The sequence below is a fragment of the Quercus robur genome, chromosome 4 (assembly GCF_932294415.1).
Source record: "Quercus robur chromosome 4, dhQueRobu3.1, whole genome shotgun sequence".
Lineage (NCBI taxonomy): Eukaryota > Viridiplantae > Streptophyta > Magnoliopsida > Fagales > Fagaceae > Quercus > Quercus robur.
Genome location: NC_065537.1, coordinates 80,812,973 through 80,840,670, shown reverse-complemented (window position 1 = coordinate 80,840,670; position 27,698 = coordinate 80,812,973). Strand labels below are relative to the sequence as shown.

Here is a 27,698-nt window from a genome sequence, read left to right as displayed (position 1 = left end):
TGTTATTAAAAGTCTCTTACCAAACAAACTTAAATTAAAAGATTGCATGTGTGAAAATTTATATATTGAAAATTAAAAAAATATATATATAAAATTATTGATCAAGACGGCAGACCTTGGCATTCCATGTTGGCCTCGGCGTAGAGGCATGAGATTGGACAACCCATCCAAAATTTAAAGCCATTAAAGAAAAGAAAACTTTTTCTAAAAGATATAATTTTTTTTAAAGACAAAAATTGGTTAGCTAAAATGATGTGCCATAAGTTTAGTTCAGATCTCAGGGGGTGCCAACTTTTGGTGACATTGTCTACCGTTAGAATTCATGACGATATGAATGGCACAATAAATTTTCCAACTAAGCTTCTGTCCCACTCACTTTATTTGGTGCAGAAGGGGCCAAGGCCCAACAACTCCCATTATGATTGTACTAAGAAAATGACAAAATAAAATTAATGACATCGATGACATTCGTACGCTTTAAAACTCTGTCCTGAATCCTTACTTTCACTCACACTTTCATCACTTCAAACCAACCCTCTCTAGCTTTCCCCTTGCTCTTTCAGCTTTCCTTTTGCTTACTAAGAAAAAAATGGCGGAAGCAATCCTATTTGGTCTTGCACAAAAAATGATTGAAAATTTGGGTTCTCAGACTTTCCAAGAGATTGGATCACTATGGGGTGTCAAAGGTGAGCTTGAAAAAATCAAGAACACTGTGTCCACAATTCAAGCTGTACTTCTGGATGCAGCGGAGAAACAGAGTCATGACCATCAAGTCAAGGACTGGCTCCAAAAGCTCAACGATGCAGTTTATGATGCAGATGACTTGTTAAGTGAGTTTTCCACTGAAGCTATGCGGCGAAGAGCGGTGAGCGGGAATAAAGTCACAAAAGAGGTACGCACTTTCTTTTCAAGTTCAAACCAACTAGCTTTTCGTGGTAAGATGAGTAGTAAAATAAAGGCAATGAGGCAAAAACTAGATGCGATAGCAGAAGATAGGAAAAACTTTCGCTTGGAAGAATACGGTGTAGAGACAAATGTTGTGAGTAGGAAGAGGGAACCAACTCACTCATTTGTACGTGAAGAAAAAGTTATTGGGAGGGAAGATGATAGAGAGGCTATCATAGGCCTATTATTTGACTCTAATGTAGAAGAGAATGTTTCGGTCATTCCCATTGTGGGGATAGGGGGACTTGGGAAGACTACACTTGCTCAATATGTGTACAATGATGAGAAAGTCAAAAAATGTTTTGAGTTAAAAATGTGGGTATGCATTTCTGATGTCTTCGAGTTGAAAATAATTATTGAAAAGATAATAGCATCTGCTACAGGTAATGCACCTGGAAATCTGGAAATGGATCAATTGCAAAGGCAACTTCGTGAAAAAATTGATCGAAAAAAATACTTACTAGTATTGGATGATGTATGGAATGAAGACCGTGGAAAATGGCTAAACTTGATAGATATTTTAATGGGTGGTTCAAAAGGAAGTAAGATTATAATAACCACTCGTAGTAGATTGGTTGCAAAGATTACACACACAGTTTCACCATATATTCTTAAAGGTCTCTCCGAAGAACGGTCATGGTTTTTATTTGAGCAAGTGGCATTTAGTAAAGGGCAAGTGACCAATAATCCTACATTAGTTACAATTGGAAGGGAGATTGTAAAAATATGTCAAGGGGTACCCCTTGCCATAATGTCCATAGGACATGTGTTATATTGTACGGAAACAGAATCTGAATGGTCACTCGTGAGGAACAATTTACTAGCAAATGTACTTGAAGGAAATCATGAGATTTTTCCAATTTTAAAATTGAGTTATGATAATCTCCCATCACATTTAAAGAGTTGTTTTGCTTATTGCTCTTTGTTTCCCAAAGATTATGAGATAGATAAGGAAACAGTGATACAACTATGGATAGCACAAGGGTTTGTCCAATCATCAAAAAAAAATCAACAATTAGAGGATGTTGGTGATAAGTATTTCAAAGATTTACTTTGGAGGTCCTTCTTTGAAGAAGTAGAGACTTACAAAGGCTTAAGATACAAGATGCATGATTTAATTCATGATCTTGCGGAAGCTGTTGCAGGCGAGGAGTGTAGGCTTGTTAGTTTTGATGGCAAAAATATTAATGAAAAAAATCATCATGTATCATGTCCATTTTACATTGGCTCATCTTTTATTGAATCTTTAAGGTTTTTGGTTAAAGCAGTCAAGGTGTGTTCATTTCTTCTGACATTTAGTGAGATGCACTCCGGTGCCTTGGAGGAGTCAATGTTGAATACAATTATTTTGAGTTTCAAGAGCTTGCGTGCATTAGATTTACATGCATTGAAGATTACATCAATACCAAATTCTATAGGGAAGTTAATACATCTAAAGTATCTTGATGTTTCTTTTAATGAGGATATTAAAACTCTCCCTGACTCAATTACTACATTGTTGAATTTGCAAGTACTAAAACTTTATGATTGTAAAGGTCTTAAAGAATTACCCAAAAAGTTTAGAGAATTGGTTAGCCTCAAACATCTTTATAATCATGGTTGTGATAATTTGAGTCATATGCCTCATGGATTAGGGCAAATGACTTCACTTCAAACATTACAATTATTCATTGTGAGCACCTCCTTCCACACTAGTGGATTAGGCGAATTGAAGGAGCTAAACAACCTTCGAGGAACATTAGAGATCTCACATTTGGATCGGTTGAAAGAAGCTAACTCAAAATCCATTGTTGTGAATTTAAGGGAGAAGCAACATCTTGAAAAATTGATATTAAAATGGAGTCATCAAGATCAGGTAGATTATAATGAAGATGAGAAGTTATTAGAAGATCTCCAGCCACACCAAAATCTCAAATATTTGGAAGTGCAACATTACAAGGGTGTGAAATTTTCAAGTTGGGTCTCTTCTTTCATAAATCTTGTTGATTTAAGGATAGAAAATTGTGAGAGATGCTTATATCTACCACCATTGTCTCATCTCCCCTTTTTAAAATCTCTAAGCCTTGTTATGATGAGTGATTTGGAGTACATATCCGATAATGATATGAGTAAAGAGGTGTCTGCTTCATCCACAACATTATCAACAACGTTCTTCCCATCTTTAAAGTCACTCACAATAGAGGCATGTCCTAATTTAAAGGGATGGTGGGGGAGAACAGGGAGGGATTTAGTTGCAACATCATCTGCGTTAACACCAGATCATCAACAGGATCAGTCTCACCACTCACTGCCCTTATTTCCTCTTCTTTCTTATTTGCGGATTAGTAATTGCCCTAAAATGACTTCCATGCCCCTGTTTCCCAATCTCGAAGAATCTCTATATTTAAAGAATTTCAATTTGAAGCCTTTGCAAGAGACAATGTCAATGACTTTTTTAATTCCCTCTTCCTCCTCTTCATTGTCCTCTTCTTCTCCTCTCTCCAAATTAAATGAAATGACTTTGGAATCTATAGAAGATATAGAGTCTCTTCCGGCTGAGTGGGCACTACATTCTCTCAAGAAACTATATATTCGGAATTGCTCTAAACTAACCTCTATATCTGGAGCGGTACGTTATCTCACCTCCCTCTGTGTGCTATATATTACCTGTAAGGAGTTCGATCCATTAAGAGACATGCATGACGATGGCATGGAATGGCGATGCCTCAATTGCCTCCGTGAGTTATATTTGACTGGTCCGAAACTGAAGTCTCTCCCTGTAGGTCTTCAATATATTTCCACCCTAAAACTGCTCCGCATTGGCTACTGTCCCAATCTAATGACTTTGCCGGAGCTCATCTCACTTGAAATGCTTTCGATTTATAGATGCGAGCCTAATCTGACATCACTTCTCGAGATTAGTTGTCTCACTTCTTTACTTCGTCTGGAAATTGTAAACTTTCCCAATTTGATTACTTTCCCCGAATCAATTAGGTATCCAATCTCACTTGAAAGGCTTACCATTTGGGATTGTCCCAATCTCACAACACTACCTGATGATGGCTGTCTCAAGTCTTTAAGAAAACTGGATATTTTTAATTGTCCTCGGATATCGGAAAAATACAAAAATAAAATCGATAAGGATTTCCCTAATTTGGAAATCAGAGGGTTATGAGACCACAGCAGCAAACGGCTCTACTTCGTCTTCTACAACGGCCACTCCCCTCTTTCACTTGGTACGCATTCTATGCTTTCAAAAGAAACTGAGCTTTTTACAATTATATTCTCTATGCTATGTTGATTTCCTTATATTTAATTATCCATGGCTTAGGTGATTATCCTGTTTTTTGTTTCATTCTCTTTTCCCTTTGCAATAAAATTTCATTCTAGATATGATTCTCATTTGTTTGTTCATTCTAATGATTTCTGCCTTTATATAAACTACAAAATGACACTTCTTTGTTTGGGTTCTTGATTTTGAATAAACAGAGTAATATCAGGCACCTGTTCAATTCAATAACATTCTGGTGAATGATCATTATTGACAATATCCTCTAGGAAGCTGTTTTATAGTCAAGTATTTGTTATTTAGTTAGCTTTTAACACTTTATTATTACTACCTATTTTAATCAACAAACAACAATATCCAGTGTGGTTTTTGAGTTCTTACATTATGTCTGATTTTTGTTCACTATACAATGATAACATAGTTTGGAATTGCAGAAGTGCTGTTATAGATTTTACTTTATGTACAAAATTTGGATACAAAGATAGGATCAGTAAAATAAAAATCTAGAGTTAACCAATTGAATTCTCATATGAAATGGATAGTTCTTTTTTTGTAAACCAAACTGACATAAAACATAATATTAGAAACTTTGTTTTATATTCTTTTCCTCACTATTTTGGAATGATTCCAGGCAAAAATTGCTGGGGAATGTTCCAAGACTGCTTGCATCCTAAATTGAATGTATTTCAGAAGGATATACTACAGGTCCATACATCTCCTTTAATTTCAGCTTTCTTTGTTAATAAACTATCCAAATTCCTTCAATTAGAAGTATAATTTGTGTGCAGAATAATTTGAAATGAATGTTTGATTTCCATCACTTCAGTGGATTAATTCTGCAATCTACTTTTTCATAGGCTTTTATTACCTGTTGAAACTGCCTTGAGAGATACAAAGCTTTTCTTCAAAGATATAGATGAAGTAATCTTGTTGATGGTTCTACTTGCATCCCAGCCATTTAGGAGCATGAGGAAATGACAGGAAAAGAGCCAAATGTGACTGTAAATCCTTATGAAGTTGTTGCTCTTGGGGCTATAGTTCAGGTTTGTCTTGTTCTTCTTCTTTTTTCCTCTTTATTTATGGAAGAAAACGTAAAGCTCTCTATTTCTGATATCATCTACTGTTGTACTTATTAGAATTTGCACTAATTGTTGAGACAGTTGAGGCATCAATATTTATTTTAGTGACTCTCATTTCAGGGCCAGTGTTTTAGCTGGAGAAGTTAGTGACATATGTGCTCTTGGATGTCACTTATTACTTTCATTTTAGAGCTCTTTATTTTTTATATTGTCCACTGTAGTACTTATTAGAACTTGCATTAATTGTTGAGATAGTTGAGGCATCAATATTTTATTTTGACTTTCATTTCAGGACTTGAAATTTTAGGTGGTGTGATGATAGATTATCTGAAGGAACCTAACCTTACCAATTTCCAAATCAGGGTTGTATTCTTTTCCACTGCAGCAGATGAATATAAACCAGTATCAAGGTGAGAGAGCTTGCGAGGGACAACAAATCTCTTGGAATCTTTTGCTTAGATGGCATCCCGCATGTGCTACATGGAGTTCCTCAAATTGTGGTGAAATTTGGTATTGATGCCGATGGTATCCTATTGGTCACTGCAGTTGACAAGGGAATTGGAAAGAAGCAGGATATTGCCATAACAGGTGCTAGCACCTTGTAAAGTGATAAGGTATGTTTTGAAAAAACTATTGTTATAAAGAGTGTTTGGTATTTGTTCAAATTAAATTTTTGGTTAATTTGTGGCTTGAATGATCCTGAAATCCAACCTATAGCTTAGTCGAATATAATTATCTAACCATCTGAGAAATAACTGAATATATATAACAAATGCAACTATAGAACTAGAACAGATTGCATCACCAAACTCCAAGTAAATCAAGGCTCAATTCTTTATTTGTGCATTATACTTCTTAGTTATTTTATAGTCCTATTACCAAAGCCATTGTTGGCAGAAAATGTTTTTTCTTGTTTAAATGCTAATTTGAATCTGAAGAATTTGAATCTTCTGTAGAAATATGATGATGGGATGTATTGCTTGGATTCTTTCAAAATTTGAGAAGCTGATGTAGGTATGGAAGTCAGCTAGACTTGTCTATAATTAAATGTTACATTTGATTGTAATCAAATTTGAAGAATCTTGAGTAGTGATCAAATGCATGAATATTTATATATATAGAATAGGTAATGAACCTTTCTTCTGTTACGATTTTACTATGCAATTCTTGAGGTTGGAGATGGAGTATTTAGGATATTTTCTACCTTGGGTGGACACTCATCCAAGAAGTAATGGTTTTCACAAGGTTGGAACAGGAGAAACTGGTAGATCTTTAGTTTGTATTCTTTGTTTTCTACATTCTCTCAAAATACTATATATTGTTAATTGCCCTAGACTAACATCTATGTCTGGAGCGGTGCGTAATCTCACCTCCCTCTGTGAGCTATCAATTGTCGATTGCGAGGAGTTCGATCCATTCAGAGACATGCATGATGATGGCATGGAATGGCGATGCCTCAATTGCCTCCGTGATTTATGTTTCTATGATATTCCGAAACTGAAGTCTCTCCCTGTGGGTCTTCAATGTATTTCCACCCTAAAACAGCTCCGCATTTCAAACTGTCCAAATTTAATGACTTTGCCGGAACTCACCTCACTTGAATCTCTTTGGATTTACAGATGCGAGCCTAATCTGACGTCACTTCTTGAGATTAGTTGTCTCACTTCTTTACAGTGGCTGTTGATTGACGACTTACCCAATTTGATTACTTTCCCCGAATCAATTAGGAATCCAATCTCACTTGAAAAACTTTACATTTACAACTGTCCCAATCTCACAACACTACCCGATGATGGTTTTCTCAAGTCTTTACGAAAACTGAGAATTGTTAATTGTCCTCAGTTAGAGGAAAAATACAAAAATAAAACCGAAAAGGATTTCCCTAATTTGGAAATCGAATGGGCAACGTATTGAGACCACAGCAGCAAACGGCTCTACATCGTCATCGTCAATGGCCACTCCCCTCTTTCACTTGGTACGCATTCTATGCTTTCAAAAGAAACTGAGCTTTTTCTCTATGCTACGTTGATTTCCATATATTTAATTAGAATCTGTCACTTTTTCGAATTCTATTCTTTAAAAATCAGAGACTTTTATTTATTTATTTTGGTATTTTGTTTAGGTTTTCTGGTAATCAAAAATCAGAGATTTTCTTGTTAAATTTTATTGATCTTTCAGCAACCAAACTGTGTATTGCTTCGGATTTCTACTTTATAGCGTTATTATCATAACTATTAATATTATTGTTTTAAAGTACATGCTTTGTGTTCTGTTAACAGCTTCATGGAGATAATTATCTGAAGAATTTGAACAAGTTGGGCAATATGGTCATAGGATAAATCACTTGGATAGTTTCAAGATTTGGGAAGTTGATGCAGCTAAGGTATTCAATCAGGCTCATTTATAATCTAATGAATATTGAATTTTATGGAATAGCATTGGGATTTCCAATTTGTGTTTATCAAAACAATGGTGCTTGAGTTAGTTTGCTTTCAAATCATTCAAAAAATGTCTAATAGTTGGAAAAAATGAACAGGGGTGGATTGGCCTTACACTGCTCAAATTTTTTTTTTTTTCTTACAAAAAATTTGTAATGTTTTTTGCTCTTCTCACTTTTGAAATTGGATGTAGAATGAATTGGAAACACAGAATGAAAGGAGGTGTATGTATCTGGGCATATTCAGAACCATATGAAAAAGTGCAACAAGTCAACAGCTAAGGTGATTATCTTGTTTTGGGTTCATTCTTTTTTCCCTCACATAAAATGTTCATTCTAGATATGATTCTCATACTAAGAGGGGACCCAAGTGGGAAGATGCATAAATCCACATTTGTTTGTTCATTCTATTGTTTTCTATCTTTATATAAATGATAAAATGACACTTTTCTGTTGCGTTCTTTAGGCGAAGTATACTCGGGAAGGCAGTACTCAATTTCAAGCCCTTAACTTCTTCAAAAAAGCTACTCTCTTGTTGTTTGATGGTCAGGGGAAGCATTGGGAACCCCAATTTCTTTCTTCGGAGCCGTTTCTTTTCCTGTCCCCTGCCCTGGCATGGTGCTTTGCTTCCGGTTCTTCGGAAAAATCAACTGACTTCCACACTTGTCATATATTCCATACATCACACTAAATAGATTGAAGTCTGGCACTTGTTGATATTTTGATAACATCTGGTGGGAGATCATTATTTGACAACCACCATCTAGGAAGCGGTTTTATATTCAGGTATTTATTATTTTGTTTGCTTCAACTCTTTATTATTACTACCTATTTATATCAACAAACAAAATATTCAGATATGGTTTTTTGGGTTCTTACATAATTGCTGGTTTTTGTTCACTGTACAATGATAACTTAGTTTGGATTAAAGTATGGCTTCTGATTTTGAGTTTAGACATGCAGAAGTGCTGTGATAGATTTTACTTTATGCACAATATTTGGATAAAAAGTTAGGATCAATAAAATAAAATTATAGAGTTATACATAACATAGTTTGTCATTTGAAAGAGGAGGAAAAAAAAATCAACAGAATTCTCACATCGAATGCATAGCCCTTTTTTTGTAAACCAAACTGACATGAAACATAATATTAGAAACTTTGTTTTATGTTTTTTTCTTCACTTTTTTGGAATGATTCCAGGTAGAAATTGGAGGGAAATGGTCCAAGACTGCTCGAATCCTTAATTGAATGTATTTCAGAAGGATGTTCTGGTCCACTATTACTACAGGTCCATTCATCTCCTTTAAATTGAGTTTTCTTTGTAGATAAATTATCCAAATTCCTCTTGTTTTCCTTCAATTAGAAGTATAATTTTTGTGCAGTATATGGAATATAAAAACAGACCAGAGTTTGTGATCTCCAAAGTGAGTTGATACTCCAATTATGTAAGCCTCTAATGAAAAAGTTGTTGGAAAATCTTTTTTTTTTTCCTTTCATTTATATGCTTATTTTCGTATGTTCTAAAACTTATTTCAGGTAGTTTGGCATGGATAAAGATCACAACCAGGTGTTAACAGAAGAGTTGTTCCATTTCAAGAATGGCTTCATTATGCTCACAGCTGATTCCTTGGATATTTGACAACTTTTTAAAGAAGCTATTAAAAATTTTCAACCTAAACAGGTAATTATTTCAACTCACTATATTTATTTCTTAATTAAAACAAGTAGGCAAAGATTCTCAATTTTTAGCTTTAGTTTCTGTAACTCACTTCACTCTGTAACCATATGAATCATAAAATGAGTAATAAGAATCATGTTCTCTACAATGCAACTATAAATTTTTATTTAGTTTTATCTCTGTAAATTGTTATCAGGGAACTGGGAAGGGAAAAAAAATTGTTTTTCACTTAGGTAGATGCTTCATAACACCAATATTATTGAGAAAAAAAAAAATCTTGAGATCTGGTCAGTTGATCAGAGGGATTTAATGCCACTACTTTCTTACATTCATGCATCTCCTTTCTAAGTTCGCTTTGAATTTACCAAATACTGGCTCTCTTCATTCTTCCTTTTTGTTTCAGGTTTAGTGAACTTATCAGTTATTGAATTCTGTATGCAGGAACTTTGAATTTGGAAACAGACAGTTTTTAGTGAATTTACAGCAACTACAAGAAGATAAATAGGTGCATATCTTACTCCTATCTTTATATATCTTATTACATAGATTAGGTTACATGGTTCACTTGTTTTGAATTTTTGGAAATTTGATTGCAAGATAGTAGAAATAGTATTATTTTCCTATCTTTTCCTTTTCCTTAAGTTAATTCTCAAACTTATTTTTGATAGGTTGAATCAGATGAAGACTGTACCTTGGTGTTAGCAACAAGATTACTGCCTATCTTCAGTTAAAGTTCAATTTCAGGGTGACTGGTTCTTAGACTTTGCAGCCACCCTCTGTGAAACCTAAGCTGATTGCAAACATTTATCTTGGTGTAATTGTTTCAATAACAAAACAAGCTTGTGATGTTTTTTTTTTTTTTTAATGCTTTTCAAATTGGAACCCTTTTACCAATATACATAACTGTACTTTAAAGCATCCATATGAACTTAATTATAAGAACTATCTTGAGAAATATTTTATAGGGATTAAACATCTAGAATATGCCAATTATCAAGAAGAATCAGATAATCTGAAGAAATTTCTGTGGAAATCTGATGATGGGATGTATTGCTTGGATAGTTTCAGGATTTGAGAAGCTGATGCAGCTAAGGTACCAGTTAAACTTGTCTATAATCAAATATTATGTTTGATCATAATCAAATTTGAAGAATCCTGAGTTGTGACATGTAAATATATAAGGAATAGGTAATGAACCTTATATACTTCTGTTATGTTTTTCCTATGCAGTTCTTGAGGCTGGAGATGATGTATTTGAGGTACGTCCTACCTTGGCCGACACTCATCTAGGAGGTGATGATTTCGACAAGGTTGAAACAAGATAAATTAGTAGATGTTTAGCTTATATTCTTTGTTTTCTGATTTATTGTTAGCTGTTACTCTTACATTCTATAATTTTAAATAGAGAATAAACTTTAAGAAAGATGAAGGCATAGATCTTCTGAATGACAGGCAAGCTCTACAACATCTCATGGAGACTGCTGAGAAAGCGAAGATGGAGCTGTCATCTCTGACTCAAACCAATAATATTAGGTATGTGGCTGTTTCTATGCCTTCTTTCTTTAAGTTGATCTCTCTCTCTTTGCCATAATCACAGAGAAAAACATTTGCTTTTCCAGTTTACCTTTCATTATCGCCATTCGGATGGCCCAAAACACATTGACACCACGTTGACTAGTGTCAAATTTGAAGAACTGTGTTCAGATTTGTTAGACAGGTATGCCTTTTGACAATTGGAATTATTAGACACATGTAATATGACTGTAATTTTTTTATCTCCATCACTTCAGTTTTCTTTCTTTTGATTTTGAACTCTCTTTTTCTCTCATCTGGTAGTCTAATTGCCTGCTTAAGTTCACTGGATTACAACTCATAAGCTTTGAGCACCAGTTGAAACTTCCTTGAGAGATGCAAAGCTTTCCAAAGATATGGATGTAATTCAACTTGTATCCCAGCTGTTTAGGAGCTGAAAAATATGGATGAAGTTTTTGTTCTTGGGGCTGTAGTTCAGGTTTGTCCTTTTCTTGTTATTATCTAATTCAACTTATTATTTTTTTGTTACTTTTATTTCCAGACTCGTGTTTTTTTGCTGGAGAAGTTAATGACATTGTGCTCTTGGATGTCTTACCATAGAAGGACTTGAAACTTTGGGTGGTGTCAACTTCACCAACTTCCAAACCAGAGGTGTTCTCCACCGCAGCAGATGGACAGACCAGTGAAGAGATTAATGTCTATCAGGGTGAGAGAGAGTTTGTGAGGGACAACCAGTGCTAGCACCATGCCAAGTGATGGGGTATGTATTTGCAAAAACTGTTGGTTTGAAGAGAATTTGGATTTTGCTCAAACTAGATATAGCAAGTTTTAGTTCTTAACAGAAGGCATGAATTAGAATCTGGTGGTTGAGGACGTTGTGGCTAGAGATATTATTAGAATGATTTTGAATAAGCCTAAAACCCAACTATCTTAGCTAACTATAATTAATTTATACATTTGAGAAATAACTAATTATATATCAAGAAAAATTTAGACCACTAGTGGAATATGCTGTTTTCTTATATTATAGTTCTAGAACCATAGCCATCGGCAGTGGCTGCGAATCCACCCTCCCCCTCCTGTTTATGTTCTAATTAGTGTGTAGACTGAAAAATGCTTTTATGTCTTCATTTTTTTTAACTTCAATGCTTTTTTTCTTATAATTTATATTGTAGCACAAGGAGCTTCTTGTTTTTATATTTATTACCTCTTTCAATGATGTTACCATGTTCTACAAAGAACCTACATCTTTCTTTTCTTTCTGAAATCTCAGCATTTCAAGCATATATGTTTTTCGATTTAAAAAAAATAAAAAAAATGGAAACGTTCACTTTTTTTATTAGTACCTGTAAACCTAACCTAATTATATTACTAAACCCCATGTTTGTATGTACAAAATAAAAATGTTGCAGGTGGATAGGATGGTTAAAGAAGCTGAAAATTTTGCAAAAGGAAGACAAGGAAAAGAGGGATGCCATAGACACAAAGAATCTAGCTGACTCAGTTTTGTACCAAACTAGAAGCAACTAAAAGAGCTAGGAGACAATGTTCTTAGCTAGACAGGGAGAGTGTAGAGGCTAAAGTGAATGAGGTCATGGATGCCATCTTTGGTGGTTCTACCCAAGCCATTAAAGATGCAATGATTGTCCTGAATCAAGAAATTATGTAACTGCGGTAGTCAATGTTAATGTGAATTTAAATTGGTTCAGAACCTTAGGAACAAGTACAACGAGTCCATGGCTTAGGTGATTATCTTGTTTTGTGTTTCATTCTCTTTTCCCTTTGCATAAAAATTTCATTCTAGATATGATTCACATTTATTTGTTCACTCTAATGATTTCTGCCTTCATATAAACTACAAAATGACGTTTCTTTGTTTGGGTTCTTGATTTTGAATAAACAGAGTAATATCGATAACATTCTGGTGACAACTACCCTCTAGGAAGCTGTTTTATATTCAGGTATTTGTAATTTTGTTAGCTTTAACACTTTATTATTACTACCTATTTTTATCAACAAACAACAATATCCAGTGTGGTTTTTTGGTTCTTACATTATGTCTGATTTTTGCTCATTGTACAATAATTACTTAGTTTGGACATGCAGAAGTGCTGTGATGGATTTTACTTTAAGCACACTATTTGGATACAAAGATAGGATCAATAAAATGAAAATATAGAGGTAACCAATTGAATTCTCACATCAAATGCATAGTTCTTTTTTTTGTAATATCACTGTATTTGTTTTGTCTCCATCACTTTAGTTTTCTTTCTTTTGATTTTGAACTCTCTTTTTCTGTCATCTGGTAGTCTACTTGCCTGCTTAAGTTCACTGGATTACAACTGCAATTAACATTCTCATAGGCATTGAGCACCAGTTGAAACTTCCTTAAGAGATACAAAGCTTTACTTCAAAGATATCAATGAGGTAATTCTACTCACATTGGGATTTCCAATTTGTGCTTATCAACACTATGGTGCTTATTAGAATGAGTTTGGATAAGCCTGAAACCTAAACTATCTTAGCTAACTATAACTAATTTATTTATTTGATAAATAACTAATATATATATCAAGAAAAATTTAGACCATTTGTGGAATATGCTGCTTTCTTATATTGTAGTTCTAGAATAATAGCCATTGGCAGTGGCCGTGAATTCCCCACCCCCCCCCCCCCCCCCCCCCCCCTAAAGCCGGTTTATGTTATAATTTGTATATAGACTGAAAATTGCTTTTATGTCTTCATTTTTGTAACTTCAAAAAAAAAAATTTCTTATAATTTATGTTGTAGCACAAGGAGCTTCTTTTTTATTTTTTTTTATTACCCCTTTCAATGATGCTACCATGTTCTACAAAGAACTTACATCTTTCTTTTATTTCTGAAATCTCAGCATTTCAAGCATCTATGTTTTTAGATTAATAAATATTTAAAAATAAATGGAAATGTTCACATTTTATATTAGTAACCTAATTATGTTACTAAAGCCCATATTTGTATGTACAAAATAAAAATGTTGCAGGTGGATAGGATGGTTAAAGAAGCTGAAAATTTTGCAAAAGGAAGACAAGGAAAAGAGGGATGCTGTAGACACAAAGAATCAAGCTGACTTAGTTTTGTACCAAACTAGAAGCAACTAAAAGAGCTGGAAGAAAATGTTCCTAGCTAGACAAGGAGAATGTAGAGGCTAAAAGGTCATGGATGCCATCTCTGGTGGTTCTACCCAAGCCATTAAAGATGCAATGGCTGTCCTGAATCAGGAAATTATGTAACTGTGGTAGTCAATGTTGATGTTTAGCTTTTATCGGATTGACTTCTTTGCATGGATGGCCACTATTGTGTAGCCTTGAATTATGTTATAGTTGAGAGAGAACTCTTTGATATAGAGTTATTTGGGTGTATTGGGGTTTGGGTTTGTGAGAGTGGGTCTACACCGTTTTCGTACTCTCCATATTTATTAGTGAAACTTTCTCCTTGTTACTGTCCGTGGATGTAGGCCAAAGGCCGAACCACGTAAATCCTTGGTGTTCTCTCTTGTGTGTGATTGTTTTTTTTTTTCTTCGCTCATATTATTTATTTGGGAGAACTCTTCTAGTACTCCATTTGGGTCATTTAGATCAACCGGTAAAGCAGCTGATGACAATGATCTGATCAATGCAGATTTTACTATAGCAAAACAATGTTAATTAAAGTGTAATATTTTATAGGATCCCATTACACCTTGTGTTTCCTATAGTGTACTATTCTATGGCTAAAGTAATGTTTGCAGTGGAACATTACAAATAGGGTAAAGCAGCCCTCCGATTAAAGTTGTTTCTTTATAAAAGATTTGCCTAATAAGATCAAATTATGAAAGAAACTAAAAACTGAAAGCATTGTGAATTGTGATGGCACAAACAAAGCAAATATCAAGTCTTTTGCCACTATTGCCTATGCGCCTGTCACCTTCTCAGTTTTTATGAGCTCAAGATTCCTATCTCAAGCATTAGAATAGAAGGAAAGTTGGAGATAATTCATTATGGGTTAAAATATAATCAATTTTTATCTTCATTCTCATTCTTCCATAAACAATTGGTGTTTTCCTCCAATTTTATTATGTTTTTTTTAATTAATGAAATGACAAAAAAAAAAAAAAAACCATATTTCAAAGATAAACTTTTTTTTCATTCCTAAAATAGTCTTGATTCTATTTTGATTTTTGATCCCTAAAATATGCATTCCATTACACAGACAAAAAAAGACATAACAAAAATAGATAGATGGACACTAAATTTTCAAGAACAGGAATAGAACCTCTTAACTTTTAAGGGAAAGAATAGAAATATAGATTATATTTCAAGACCGAAAAGAATATTTTTGTCAAAATTATATGTTAGTCAAGAGTTTAAATCATCTACTTTCATATTATTTTCATGTCTATAATTTTATAAAAGTAAGAAAGACCAATCTTTTTATTATATTTTGCATCTAATTGTTTGATTGAAAATCTTACCATTTTTAAGCAATTAAGTGAGGTGAGAGCCATAGAGGAAGCAGCTGCCTAAGCATAGCTAGCCCCTAGTCTATCATGTATAACAACACCACAAAAACAAGTGAGACAGAGAATGAGAGTGAGATCATGGGTGATGAGATTTTTGGTTTTTTTTTTTTTTTTAATAAATACAAAATATTAAAATTTAAATATAGTTGGTTACTGTTCTGTCTGGTTTAGTCCGGTCCAGTCCATTATGGGTCCACGACCGAAAACATACGACACCGTAATACAAGTGTGACATTTAGTAAAGCATGTGGCACCTATAAACAACGTCGTGTTCATGGTCAAGAGATGTATTCATGTTCTCTTTTCTAGGTATTAATGTTGTAAGTGCTAGAAAATCGATGGCTTAAGCCCACTGAGAATAGTGAGGCCCTTACCTTAAAATTAAGCCCAAAACAATATAATTTGTATAGAGAATGGGAAGAAGATTATGATGTAAGTTTAAGTTTAGGTCTAAGGCCGAAGATCCAAGCAAGAATGGAAGAAATTGATTCAAAGAGTAATTAATATTAATACTATCCTTGGGTCAGTCTGAGGATGAGTTCTTATACAAGAATTCTATGTAAGTCTTAAGCTCTGTCCTCCACTACTATTCCAATCCTTATCTTCTTAATCGTGTTCTCTTAGAAAAATCCCAAGGTCCCTTTAATTGGGGAGTTCCCCTCTCTTTTATACACTCTTTCCTTTGCATTATAGCCCTCCACTTGTATACTTCAAGGCTTTCCTTAGGACACTTGTCCCATCAAAGTTCTGCTGAAGGTGGTGAGAGGGGCTGCTTAGCGGCAAACTTACTGTTCAGGTGTTACTTCCTCATTAATGCAACTAATAAAGTTGTTGTTATGAATTCAATGCAGAGGTAGTAGGTAAGCTTTTACAGGAAACTTCTCCCAGCTGCCTTGGCCCTCTAAGCTTTTACAGGAAACTTCTCCCAGTTGCCTTGGCCCTCTCCTAGAAGGCTACTTCTCCCACTCAGGCACTCACGAGACATTGTGCACCTTCCCATCCTCTTCTCGGGTAAACCAACTTCTCGGGTTGAAGGTGCTTTACAAATGAATTGATGAAGGACATATCGCTCCTAGTCCTCCTCGTCCTCGAACCCCCACAAATGTATTCATGTTCTTCTTTTTTCTTTCCACACACTATTTAAACATTTATAAAACATGGACATGAACTTGTCTATACTATATATAAGAGGATTCCCTTCTTTAAATTGAACTTTTATATGATTAAAAAATACCGTCATTGATAAAGGGCATCTTCTCTTAAAAATTGGGTTATAAATGTCAAACAAATAATCAATCTATCTATACTTTCTACAACACCTATAGCTACTATCCTTTTAAATTCAAAAAGAGAACTCCTAAAATTTAGGTTTTTTTTTTCCCCTTAATGTTAATCTTTTTATTCCCTAAAATTTGGCATTTTTTTTTAATTCCTTTTTCATCCAAATAAAACACCACTATTTTATTTTTTCTTTTTTACAAAGAAAACTCCTACACTTTTAAACACACGTTAAAAAAAGAAATTACAGTTACTGCTTAAAAATTTTTAGAAAAAAAAAATAGAAAAGTCTTTGAGCACATGCAATGCGCATGCATAAAGGCTAGTAAATTATAAGCATATTGTAGGGGCCTTTTTGTGTATTGTGTGTTGGGCTGGGCTGCCTTCTGCGGTAATGGGCCCGAATGTTTCTGAGTAAGGAAGTTGGGGCCGGTTCAGTTATAACTCAACTTGGGCCGGTTTGTGCACAAACTTATGCCTTGTCTACCAGGAGTAAGCTTACGGCAAGCAGAACTGTTTCAGACGAGTTATGACAGGCAGATATAATAATAATAACCAAAACAGAGTATTCTAACTATTTAAATAAATGGCTATGTAATCCCTACTTATAAAGCATGATTACAGTCATGATAATGTCATTCACAGAGAAAGTAAAGGAGAAAGAAAATAATACGAACTAATCAAATGGGCACAAATCAAGTTTTAAGTTTAGTCTGCCGAAGCAAAGTCAAAGAGGGGAGAACGCCTCTTCTCAATGCAAATAATCTCCCAGGAAATAGATCCTGCCGTGGGGATTAATGGCTTTGAGGGAGTCGGACATGAATGATTATTTCCCAAAAGAGGTCCTTATTACATTTTGGAAGAGAGCAGGATTTGAAAGGGGAGAGAGGGAAACCGATCTACTGGTGCATGCCCACTGTATTACCTCTCATTTTTCCTTAATTTTCTCTCTTTTCTTCTCTGTTTTCTTTCTTATCTTTTTTCTCTTCTTTTTACTCTGTTTTTTCTTTTTACTCCGTAAATGCTCTGTTTTTCGATCCTCCTCTCAGGGCACGACAAGGGCCCTTTTATTGTGCCTGCCGTGACCAATCTTTTACCATTTTGCCCCTTAACCGTCTTTGTCTGGTTTAGGCGTACTTGCCGACCACCAAAGGTGTGTGACACTTACCCTTGCCAGACAAAGGCAGATTTGTTTCATTCCTCAATCTACCGGAGCACTTCTTTCCTGCGACGGTATAAATGCTTTCTCTCTCTTTCTCTCAAGGCATGCACCCAACGGTTCCCTCTTAAACTTGCCTCTTTTGGATGGTCTATCATCCCAACAGGACGTACCTCCCAAAAGGGCTTGGACAGGAGCCGCAAAATAGATCTTTTCTCCTCTCCCCACCACTAAACCATACCCCCTTTACCTCTTACCTCTAACCCATGGCCCCACCACGTCCTATATTGGCTGGGTACAGGCTGGTGGTGCCTGGGCCTTACGCGTGCTTCCCTTTCAGATATGTCCAAGAGTCTGCCTGCTGCTCATGCGTTTACCGTAATCTGGAAACTCTCCGTCTGTGTTTTCTGACCTTTCATATGGGCTTTTCTTTGGTTTCCCTCTCCATTCAAGAGCTGGGTTTTGTCTGATGATGGGCCTTACTTTTCTTTGGTCTACTCTTGATTTTCTTTATTTTCTGCAACGTTGAACTGTTATTCCTACCGTAATAACTTAATCCTGCTAGACCTCTTTTGGGCGAGCCGCTTATTCCTTTTCTCAGTGGCTTGTCACGGGCACTGTTTTGCTTTTACTTATGGGCTCCTATGTCCCTCTGGGCTTTCCTTTGGACATCCACGGCCCGATTACTTTCTTTGGGCTTCCTCGGCCCATTTACTAATTCCACACTCCCATGAGCTTTTTACTAACTTCATTGGGCTTCCCTGGCCCAATAACCTTATTCTTATCCTTGGGGTTCATGGGCCTACCATAAACCCCTTACTCTCTTAGTTTGCATTGCCTTGGGTCTGCGGTGGCCCTTTCTCACTTTTCTACTTCATACACTGCCCATGGGATGCTATTTCTTTCTCTCTTGACTTCTTTGAGCCCGCTTGTCTCTTCAAGACCCATTTATTTATTTGTTGGGCCTGTGATCCATTATTCGTGCCGCTTGGGCCTAATGGGTTTTTGCTATCTATTTTGTCAATTCTTTGTTGCCCTCATTATTGGGCTTTCTTTCTGTCTGTCTGGGCTTCCACAAATGGCCCTCAACACATATTTTTGTACACTAATTAGTAATTAATGATTAGAATGCTACATTATGATACAGAATAATATCTAGTCCTTGTTAGGTTGCATATATGTGGACACATTTTTAAACAAAATAGATACACAATGTAGCAAACTATTAAAATCCCAGGTGCTAAACAAAATAGCAATCTATGTAAAAAATAATTTCAAAATTATAATGAAGATATAACTAAATCTCCTATGGTTCATCCAAGGTAGGTTTCTTCTGTCACTTCAAAAAAAAAATGTTCATAAATTATCCCTCTGGTCTTCCATGCATTCAACAACTCAAAAGACCTATCAGGATGGTAGACTTTGGCATTACATGTTAGATTCGGCTTAGAAGCATGATCTTTCACAACCTATCCAACGCTCACTACTACTATTTGAGAAGAAAGTTTCATTAAAGCGAAATCTAAAACCATGAGAGAAAAGAAAACTATTTTTCTAAGATCTAATCTATTTTTTTATTAAAAAATGAAAAACAAAAAACCATTGCTTAAAACTACAATGACATATATGCCCTTTTGTAGAAAAAATTTGTAAACTAACGATATGGTGTTGGTCACTTCTAGAGTAAGGCAAGATCTAGAGTCCAATCCCAATCCAAATGAACCCAAACATATTAAATATAAAGCATAATTTATTTTTTTCATTTCTACTATCAAGTTTATTTTATGAATTTGTACAATGCTTTTTTTATCTTTTTTTTTTTTTTTAATTTCAATTTGTACTACTATATAGTATATACCTTAAAATGATCCTTGAATTTTGAGTCATTGTCTTTGTCTCCAGGATTTTGAAAATCAGTGCTCTGTTTATGAATGAGCTTAGACACTAAAACCAATGCTAGCACCATCACACCATGCCAAGTGATGAGGTATGTATTTGCAAAAACTGTTGTTTTGAAGAGAATTTGGTTTTTGTTCAATCCAGATATAGCAAGTTTTAGTTCTTAACAAAAGACATGAATTAGAATTTGGAGGTTGAAGACGTTATGGCTAGAGATATTATTAGAATGAGTTTGAATAAGCTTGAAACCCAAACTATCTAAGCTAACTATAATTATTGAATCTATTTGAGAAATAACTAATATATATATATATATATATCAAGAAAAATTTAGACCATTAGTGGAATTAGCTGCTTTCCCCCTTTGTTTTTGTTCTAATTTGTATATAAACTGAAAAATGCGTTTATATCTTCATTTTTGTAATTTCAATGATGCTACCATGTTCTACAAAGAATCTACATCTTTCTTTTCTTTCTGAAATCTCAACATTTCAAGTATCTATGTTTTTGGATTTTTATTTTTTAAAATGGAAACATTCACATTTTTTATTAATACCTGTAAACCTAACCTAATTATGTTACTAAACCCCATGTTTGTATGTACAAAATAAAAATGTTGCAGGTGGATAGTATTGTTAAAGAAGCTTAAAATTTTGCAAGAGGAAGACAAGGAAAAGAGGGATGCCATAGACAAAAAGAACCAAGCTGACTCAGTTTTGTACCAAACTAGAAGCAACTAAAAGAGCTGGGAGACAATGTTCCTAGCTAGACAAGGAGAATGTAGAGGATAAAGTGAATGATGTCAAGAATGTCATTTCTGGTGGATCTACCCAAGCCATTAATGATGCAATGGCTGTCCTGAATCAAGTAATTACGTAACTATGGTAGTCAATGTTGATTTGAGTCATGTGACTTTGAATTGGGTTGTCTGTTAGCTTTTTTTCGATTGACCTCTTTGCATGGATGGCGTTGTTTAACCTTGAATTATGTTAAGAGTTGAGAGAGAACTCTTTGATATAGAGTTATTTGGGTGTATTGGGTTTTGGGTTTGTGAGAGTGGTTCTACACCACCTTTGTACTCTCCATATTTGTTAGCGAAACTTTTCCTTGTCGTTGCTATGGATGTAGGCCGAAGACCGAACCACATAAATCTTTAGTGTTCTCTCGTGTGTGGTTGGCTATTTTTCTTTCTGGATTTTTTTTCCTTCATAATATTTGTTTGTGAGATCTTTCTAAAGCCATAATATTTTTATAAATAAATCTTATGCGGGAGTGCTATCCGGATACCCTTTCCCGCAATAGTCAATCTATAGCCAGTCCAGCCAATTCGGTGTTGGGTTGCTTCTGGTACTACACTTGGGTCATTTAGATTAAACGGAAAAACAACCAGATGGCGATGATCTAATCAATGCAGATTTTACTGATAGCAAGTAACTCATAGAACTTCTATTCTGAGTCTTCTGACCATGCACACTAGTGTAATTTCTATATTAGTTTGTACAAGCTACGTTGCTTGTGATTTTGCAAAGTATGGTTATGGTGTGTATATTGCCAATTTGATTTAGAGAATGGTTAGTTGTTAATGGCATAAAAGTTGGCAGAAGGTTTAGTCTCTTCTATAGCTAGTTATATATATATATATATATTGCAGAATAATATGAATTTTGAATGGATCCAATAACATTTAGGGGGTTGCCTTCAACAAAAATTATGTAGTCCAAACTCCAAACCAGCATATAATGCACTAGAAACAACCAAGAGTGTCACTTTTGGCTTTAGCCCAAAATGGATCACCTTTTACATCGATCCCAGATTCTCAGTCCATGCATGAGTGATGTTGCCTAAATAGTTTCAGCAAATTGTAGCAAGTTATACATTGTTTCACAGCAACATCGGATTTTAAGGTCTAGAGGATTCTATCTTTCAAATATTTCATAGGGTTTGTATTTGTAAAATTTGGCCTATAGTATAAGCTTTCAAAACAGTATTAATTAAAGTATAATATCTTAAAGCAGCCCTCCAATTAAAGTTTTTTATGTATAAAAGATTGGCCTAATAAGATCGAATCGTGAAACTACAAATTGAGATCACTTTGATGGCACAAACAAGCACATTTCAAGTCTTTTGCCACTATTGCATATGCACTTGTCACCTTCTCAATTCGAATCAGCTCAAGATTTCCATGTAAGGAAGCAGCCTGTGAAACCAATGGCACCCACAGGTTTTATTTAATTATCTCTCACTTTCTACTTTGATTCTCATTCTTAAGATTTAAAAGGTTTTATTTCTGTCCAGAGACAATTAAAATGTTCTACAACCGGTGTTCTTGTCAACTCTTGTTAATTTTTTTACAGGTTTAAAATCTAAACCATTTTACAAAGATAAAGTTTTTATTTCCAAAACATAGTCTTGATTCTATTTTGATTCTCAAAATATGCACTCTGTTATACACACTGATGGAAAGCATAACAAAAATAGATAGATGAGGGAAATTATAAATTTTAAGGGCAAAAATATAATTATAGAATCATAGATTATATTTCGAGACCGAAAATAATATTTTTGCCCAAATTATACATTAATCAAGAGTTTAATCTCCATTCATATATTTTTAATGACTAGAAGTATACAATTAAAAACGGCTAATTTATTATATTTTGCACCGAAACGTTCATTTGAAACTCTTACCATTTTGGAGCTAGTAAACAAGGAGAGAGCGAGAGAGGAAGCTAGTCTTTCATGTATAACGACTGATATGAGTATCTGTAAAAGCTATTGATTTTAGGGAGCTCTTAACCCCATTTACATCCCGCAAGATGCAATGTCCTCAAACAACAGGAAAATTCAGATTAGAATACAAAAGACCTCAGACAATGTTGCCCAGAACATGTCATCACAGCTCCATATTGACAAGAATGGAAGCCAAAAATAATTATATAAACAGTTCCAAATATATCACTGTTGGTGAGGGGGAACCATACAGCTAGGTAACAGCACGGCTATTTGCACGTCCATTACTAAAAATCATTATCCCATAAATAGACAGCTGATGAGAACTCTCAAACATACCCATCCAATGCATGACGATTTTATTACTTTGATAGAAGATGCACCTTGACAAATAGTATAGCATGCCCAACACTCCATGTTCTGGTCCCCTCCAGCAAGCAAATCTGCATTAATGATAGCATTGAGAGGTTCAGAGAACAGTGACTAAAAAATATTACTTTAAAATTTAAAAAAAAAAAAAAAAATTCTTCATCTTGACTTTTTCCTGTTGTTTTTTTTAATCATAAATTAATTAAAAAGAAGGGACAGAGGATTCACAGATTTGTGAAAGAATCCTGAAACCTAAAGAATCCTGAAACCTGATTTGTACGGTAAATGTAAATCCTAACAAAAGCTTATGACCTATAAACTATTACTGCATATCTCATTTGGCATGAGTTGTAAGAATCGTCCAATAATTTCATGTCAATCCAAGTTATCAATATAAACTTAGAAATAAGAACCAATCATCAAGTCAAATACCCGGTTCAAACCCACAACTTGTTACTTTTTGTGAAAGACACTTGACATCGCACCAAGACCCAACCTCTAAATCACTTTTGTTGGACCAAAAAAAATACCGAAACCTAAAATTCCCAACACCCATAACAGGTAGAATCAAACATCTCACCATTGAAAGGTGAATAAATACAACTAAGCAGCAGAGGCAATGGAACCAAAATATATAGTTGTAAAGCAAAGAGACATTGAAAAGCATATAAATATCTCTATTGCATCATACCTCAAAAACAACTGGAGTGCCACACTGGCATTTGAAAAGAACTCAGCAATTGAAGCAGCGCATGATTTCTCCATATCATTAGATATCCTGCAATATGAATACAGGTTCAAGCAATTAAGAGACTTTTTGCCATTGATGAAACTGATGCAACTGATAACCAGTTTTTTGGCAAAACCACAGTGCTAAGGTGGCATTATAAGTTTATAACCATCAAGACAATCCCTTAGATTCAGTGAGTATGAAAGCATGCCATCATTGAAAACTTTCCTGATGGCCAACAAAGCCATTATTTGTCAAAGACTAATATTTTTTGCTCAATATACCTAGCATGTCAATGACTGCTAATGCATTCCAAGTAGAGGTCAGGTAAAACCCTTGCACCACGGGTACACAGTATACAAATTTACTTTTATTTATTAGTTTGAGCTCTTGTTGGAATAAAATATTTCCTAAAATTAAGGAACATCAAAAAATTAATCCACAGGTCAAGTCCTAATGTACAAAACTTGTACAGAAAGCAGAATCCCAGTCATAACTTCATACTTACTCTAGACTATAAAACAGCATCTGTTCACCTTATACGCATATTACCAAGGAACTCTGACAGCCTGGCAATAACCAAAACTCAGTGAGCATGGGAATATGAAATTATTTAAGGGAAAAAAAATGGACCGAGTAGAATAACAACAAAAGGTACAGACAAGACCTAATATTTTTAGCTATCACAGTTTCTCCATCTTCAGACCCAAGATGACGTAGAACTACCTCCTCTAGACGGCCATCTCGATATGCATGCTGCAATAAGAGAACATCCACACAGAAAAACCTAATGAGGCTCTAAACTTATTACATTGCATGCAACCCCCATAACCAAAATAGGGGAAATAAAAAGCAGATGCATATACTTTCAAGCTGAGAAGGCTCATAAACCTGTATAGAGAAAAATGATGCAGCACAGAAAATGAGTACATTTGTAACATGACATACAAGTCACAAAGATGAGCCTTCTGTAACAACCTGTATTTGCAAACAAACCACTTCATAAAGCAAGTCCACAGAACCCTTTACTGAAGGTTTTCCAAAAGAAGCTCAACAAGCTTAGTAACCCCTCTTCCACTCATGGGAAAGAAATATAACAAATATAACAATATACACCACAGTGGTAATCACTTCACCGGCCATGTTTGTCAAATGTCTAAAAATATCAAACTATAGGGAGCATAAACTCACTAAAAAGAGAAAATGTGTAAAAGGAAGACCTTCAAACAGGAAATTGAAGCGTACATGTCAAACTACGAGAAAGTTCTTTGCTTACAAAGTATCCAAGGAAACTGAGCACCATTAATGACAAACATAAAATTATCATGTGCTCCAGCAATCAAATATCTACCAAAGAACCTACACTTCCAGGCTTATTGACATCAACATTGGATAATGCCAGTAACCACCCCAAGCAGAAACAATCTAACCCCAGCAGGGAAACCAAGATATCAATTATAATTAATAGTATCTTGTCATAATATAGAGTTCAAAAACTACAAGCAAGTCTTTCTGCTGATGCGAAGAGTAGTAGGCTGACAAAATGCCAACAAGGCAATGTTTAGAAAATCCCCACAGACAATCAACATGATTACAACTGGCTATATCTAGTAGCTCATGGGCTATAAAAATCTTCTTCATCACTTGATGAGTCAGATGTATCCAGAATCAGATCCCTTAATAAAAGAGCCATCTCCAAGGATGTTAATTCTTCCATGGGGTTGAGAGCCGTCTCGGAGGCTGTTAATTCTTCTATGGAGTTGAACATATCAAACAGGTCATCCACAAAACCAGATCTTCGTGGAGGGGGCCTGTGATGTCTCCAAGTGTATGAGACTGGCTTGACCTTATGCTGGAACACAACAAACATTCTACCCATTATAGGAGTCATAAAGCTAACCCTCTCCTAGATGGAAGTAAATTACAAACAAAAGGTGTATAATTCTTGGAACAGCATTGACTAGAAGCCATTCTGACAGCAACTCTAGGAACATCAATAATACAAGTGCCACAAAAAAAGAAATAGACCGTTTGTGCCCCACCTATACTTATCGATAAAGCCAGAAAATAAACCACAGAGACTCAAAAAAAAAAAGCACAAAAGAGAGAGAGTGTGAGAGAACAAAATTGTCACATTGTTTTAGAAAATGTTAATTAGCTATGCTCGCATTCGGTGAGGTAAGCAATTTGTAATTTTGTAGATGATTATATCAATTCCTGGCACAGAATACAGATACGGGACACTTGAAATGCACAATGTAGCAACCAACCGCCTCTTATGCAAGAAAGGAGCATGTTCAATAGCGAAACTTGGGAGGCCTTAGTGAAAAGCAAAAGGGAAAGTACCGCTAGTACCATAACATCCTTAGTGATATAGGGGTACACTGATGCTTCGGGGATAATATGGTGAGAAGGGGATATGAAATGCAGATGTCTGAATTATAGGCAAAAACGTCCTGAGGTGCTGGCAGTTGCAGGTTATTGGTTCCTCAGAGTGCTAAGAAGAACAAGAGTAAGATGTAAGTTGTGAAGACGAGGGGTGGTATTCCAATCTGTGGGGTCACGGTGTTGGTAGAGATGGTATCAACATAGTCAAGTGAAAGGGTATATTCTCTTTTCTAGGTATTATTATATTCATGTTGTTAAAAGTATGTGGTTAAATGATAAAATTTACTATATCCAAATAGCTTAAGCTTTTGGGGCAATCAGTAATTTAACACATGTTCTTTTTTTCTTTCCACACTATTAATAAATTTACAAAACAAGGACATGAACTTATAACTTATAAGCTTGTTTGTGTACACTAATTAGTAATTTATGATTAGAATGCTACATATAGATACATAATAATACCATACTCCTTGTTTAGGTTGCATATATGTAGACACAAGTTTAAACAAAATAGATACACCATGTAGCAAACTATTAAAATCCCAGGTGCTAAACAAAATAGCAATCAATGTAAAATATAATTTCAAAATTATAAATAATACATAACTAAATCTCCTATGGTTCATCTAAGGCAGGTTTCTTCTGTAACTTCAAAAAGAAAAAAATGTAAATAAATTATCCCCTAGTCTTCCAGTTACCGCTAAGCGAGCCCAGTTAATCACACTCTTAAAGTCTTACCACAACTAACTGGACTACAGGCTTCGTTTTGCTGTTGAGATGCAACCCAAAACAATAATAACACTAAAGACAACAGCATCAACAACAATAATACATCAAATCATCATTAAAGATTATGATGTAGTACTGTTTTCCAATGCCAGGTTGATCCAATAAAAAATACTTATCTGAATAATCTAGGATGCATACTAATCTACCAAAAAGGAGGACCATTCTGATATGTGAAACAACAAGGTGAACGCCGTAGGCCATGTTCACTGGAATGTGGAATGATGGGAGAAGGATTGTATATAATTGTATAGATGATTTCCTTAGAAGCAAGATAGTTGTATGATTTTGATATCAGTCATTGTGTTTCTTTAGAAAGGGGGAAGAGAAGGGAAGAAATGATAAGAAATTTTCAGATTTCCAAACTTGTATATCTGAACAAAAGCATAATTTATCTTATATTCTAGTGTAAAACACCATAGTGTTCAATTAAGCAACGGAGCATGCATTCAACTACTCAAAAGATAATTAAAAGAAAACCACAAAGACAAAACAAGTCATCAACCAACAAAATGCAAAATACAACAATTATTGAAAACCACCACATCTTCACTGCAAAATCCCAGAAGATCAAGAATCAACGAGACATAAATCTTTACTAACACAGAATAATAAATTTCCAGGTAGTAAAGGATGCTTACAATAACCATTACACTAAAGAGAATCAAAGTTGATTATATGTATAGCATACAAGTAAACCGTTGCATTTAAGATTAGTTAAACTAGAAACCTTTGAAAAATGAAAAACGCAATAACTATTTATCTTATTAACATTCACATTACCTTATAAAAGCAACTACTCCCAAATGGGCAGTTTCCATTCCCAAAATCGAAGTGCTTGCAATCAATGGACCTGCAAGAAAGACAATAACAAATTA

At 34.8% G+C, this 27,698-nt stretch overlaps 2 protein-coding genes across 25 annotated transcripts in view; one reads left to right on the top strand and one right to left on the bottom strand.

Annotated features, from left to right (window-relative positions):
* The first annotated feature begins 519 nt into the window (after positions 1 to 519).
* Positions 520 to 14,456, top strand: LOC126724269 (putative disease resistance protein RGA4). The gene is made up of 15 exons (XM_050428810.1): positions 520 to 4,160; positions 7,572 to 7,675; positions 7,924 to 8,012; positions 8,196 to 8,515; positions 8,931 to 9,018; positions 9,113 to 9,175; positions 9,267 to 9,411; positions 9,812 to 9,913; positions 10,077 to 10,501; positions 10,639 to 10,718; positions 10,814 to 10,941; positions 11,028 to 11,125; positions 11,245 to 11,419; positions 11,542 to 11,701; positions 13,961 to 14,456. The coding sequence occupies exon 1, from the start codon at positions 590 to 592 to the stop codon at positions 4,097 to 4,099; it is 3,510 nt and encodes a 1,169-aa protein (XP_050284767.1). The 5' UTR covers positions 520 to 589; the 3' UTR covers positions 4,100 to 4,160; positions 7,572 to 7,675; positions 7,924 to 8,012; positions 8,196 to 8,515; positions 8,931 to 9,018; positions 9,113 to 9,175; positions 9,267 to 9,411; positions 9,812 to 9,913; positions 10,077 to 10,501; positions 10,639 to 10,718; positions 10,814 to 10,941; positions 11,028 to 11,125; positions 11,245 to 11,419; positions 11,542 to 11,701; positions 13,961 to 14,456.
* An 8,114-nt stretch (positions 14,457 to 22,570) lies between these two features.
* The window catches only part of LOC126724297 (E3 ubiquitin-protein ligase makorin-like), a 132,921-nt gene continuing 127,793 nt past the window's right edge, over positions 22,571 to 27,698 (bottom strand). For 7 of the 24 annotated variants that reach the window (XR_007654876.1, XR_007654874.1, XR_007654868.1 and 4 more), the window contains 5 exons: positions 27,604 to 27,673; positions 24,311 to 24,399; positions 24,152 to 24,212; positions 23,605 to 23,691; positions 22,571 to 22,987 (listed from right to left, as the gene is read on the bottom strand). Coding sequence is in view for 12 of the 24 variants with exons in the window: in XM_050428899.1 (XP_050284856.1) it covers positions 24,176 to 24,212; positions 24,311 to 24,399; positions 27,604 to 27,673 (196 nt within the window). In the remaining 12 variants the exon portion in view is untranslated. Of the gene's footprint in view, positions 22,988 to 23,604; positions 23,692 to 24,151; positions 24,213 to 24,310; positions 24,400 to 24,847; positions 25,496 to 27,603; positions 27,674 to 27,698 lie in introns of those variants that run through there. The other 17 variants (XR_007654873.1, XR_007654870.1, XR_007654867.1 and 14 more) reach the window with 8 other exon arrangements.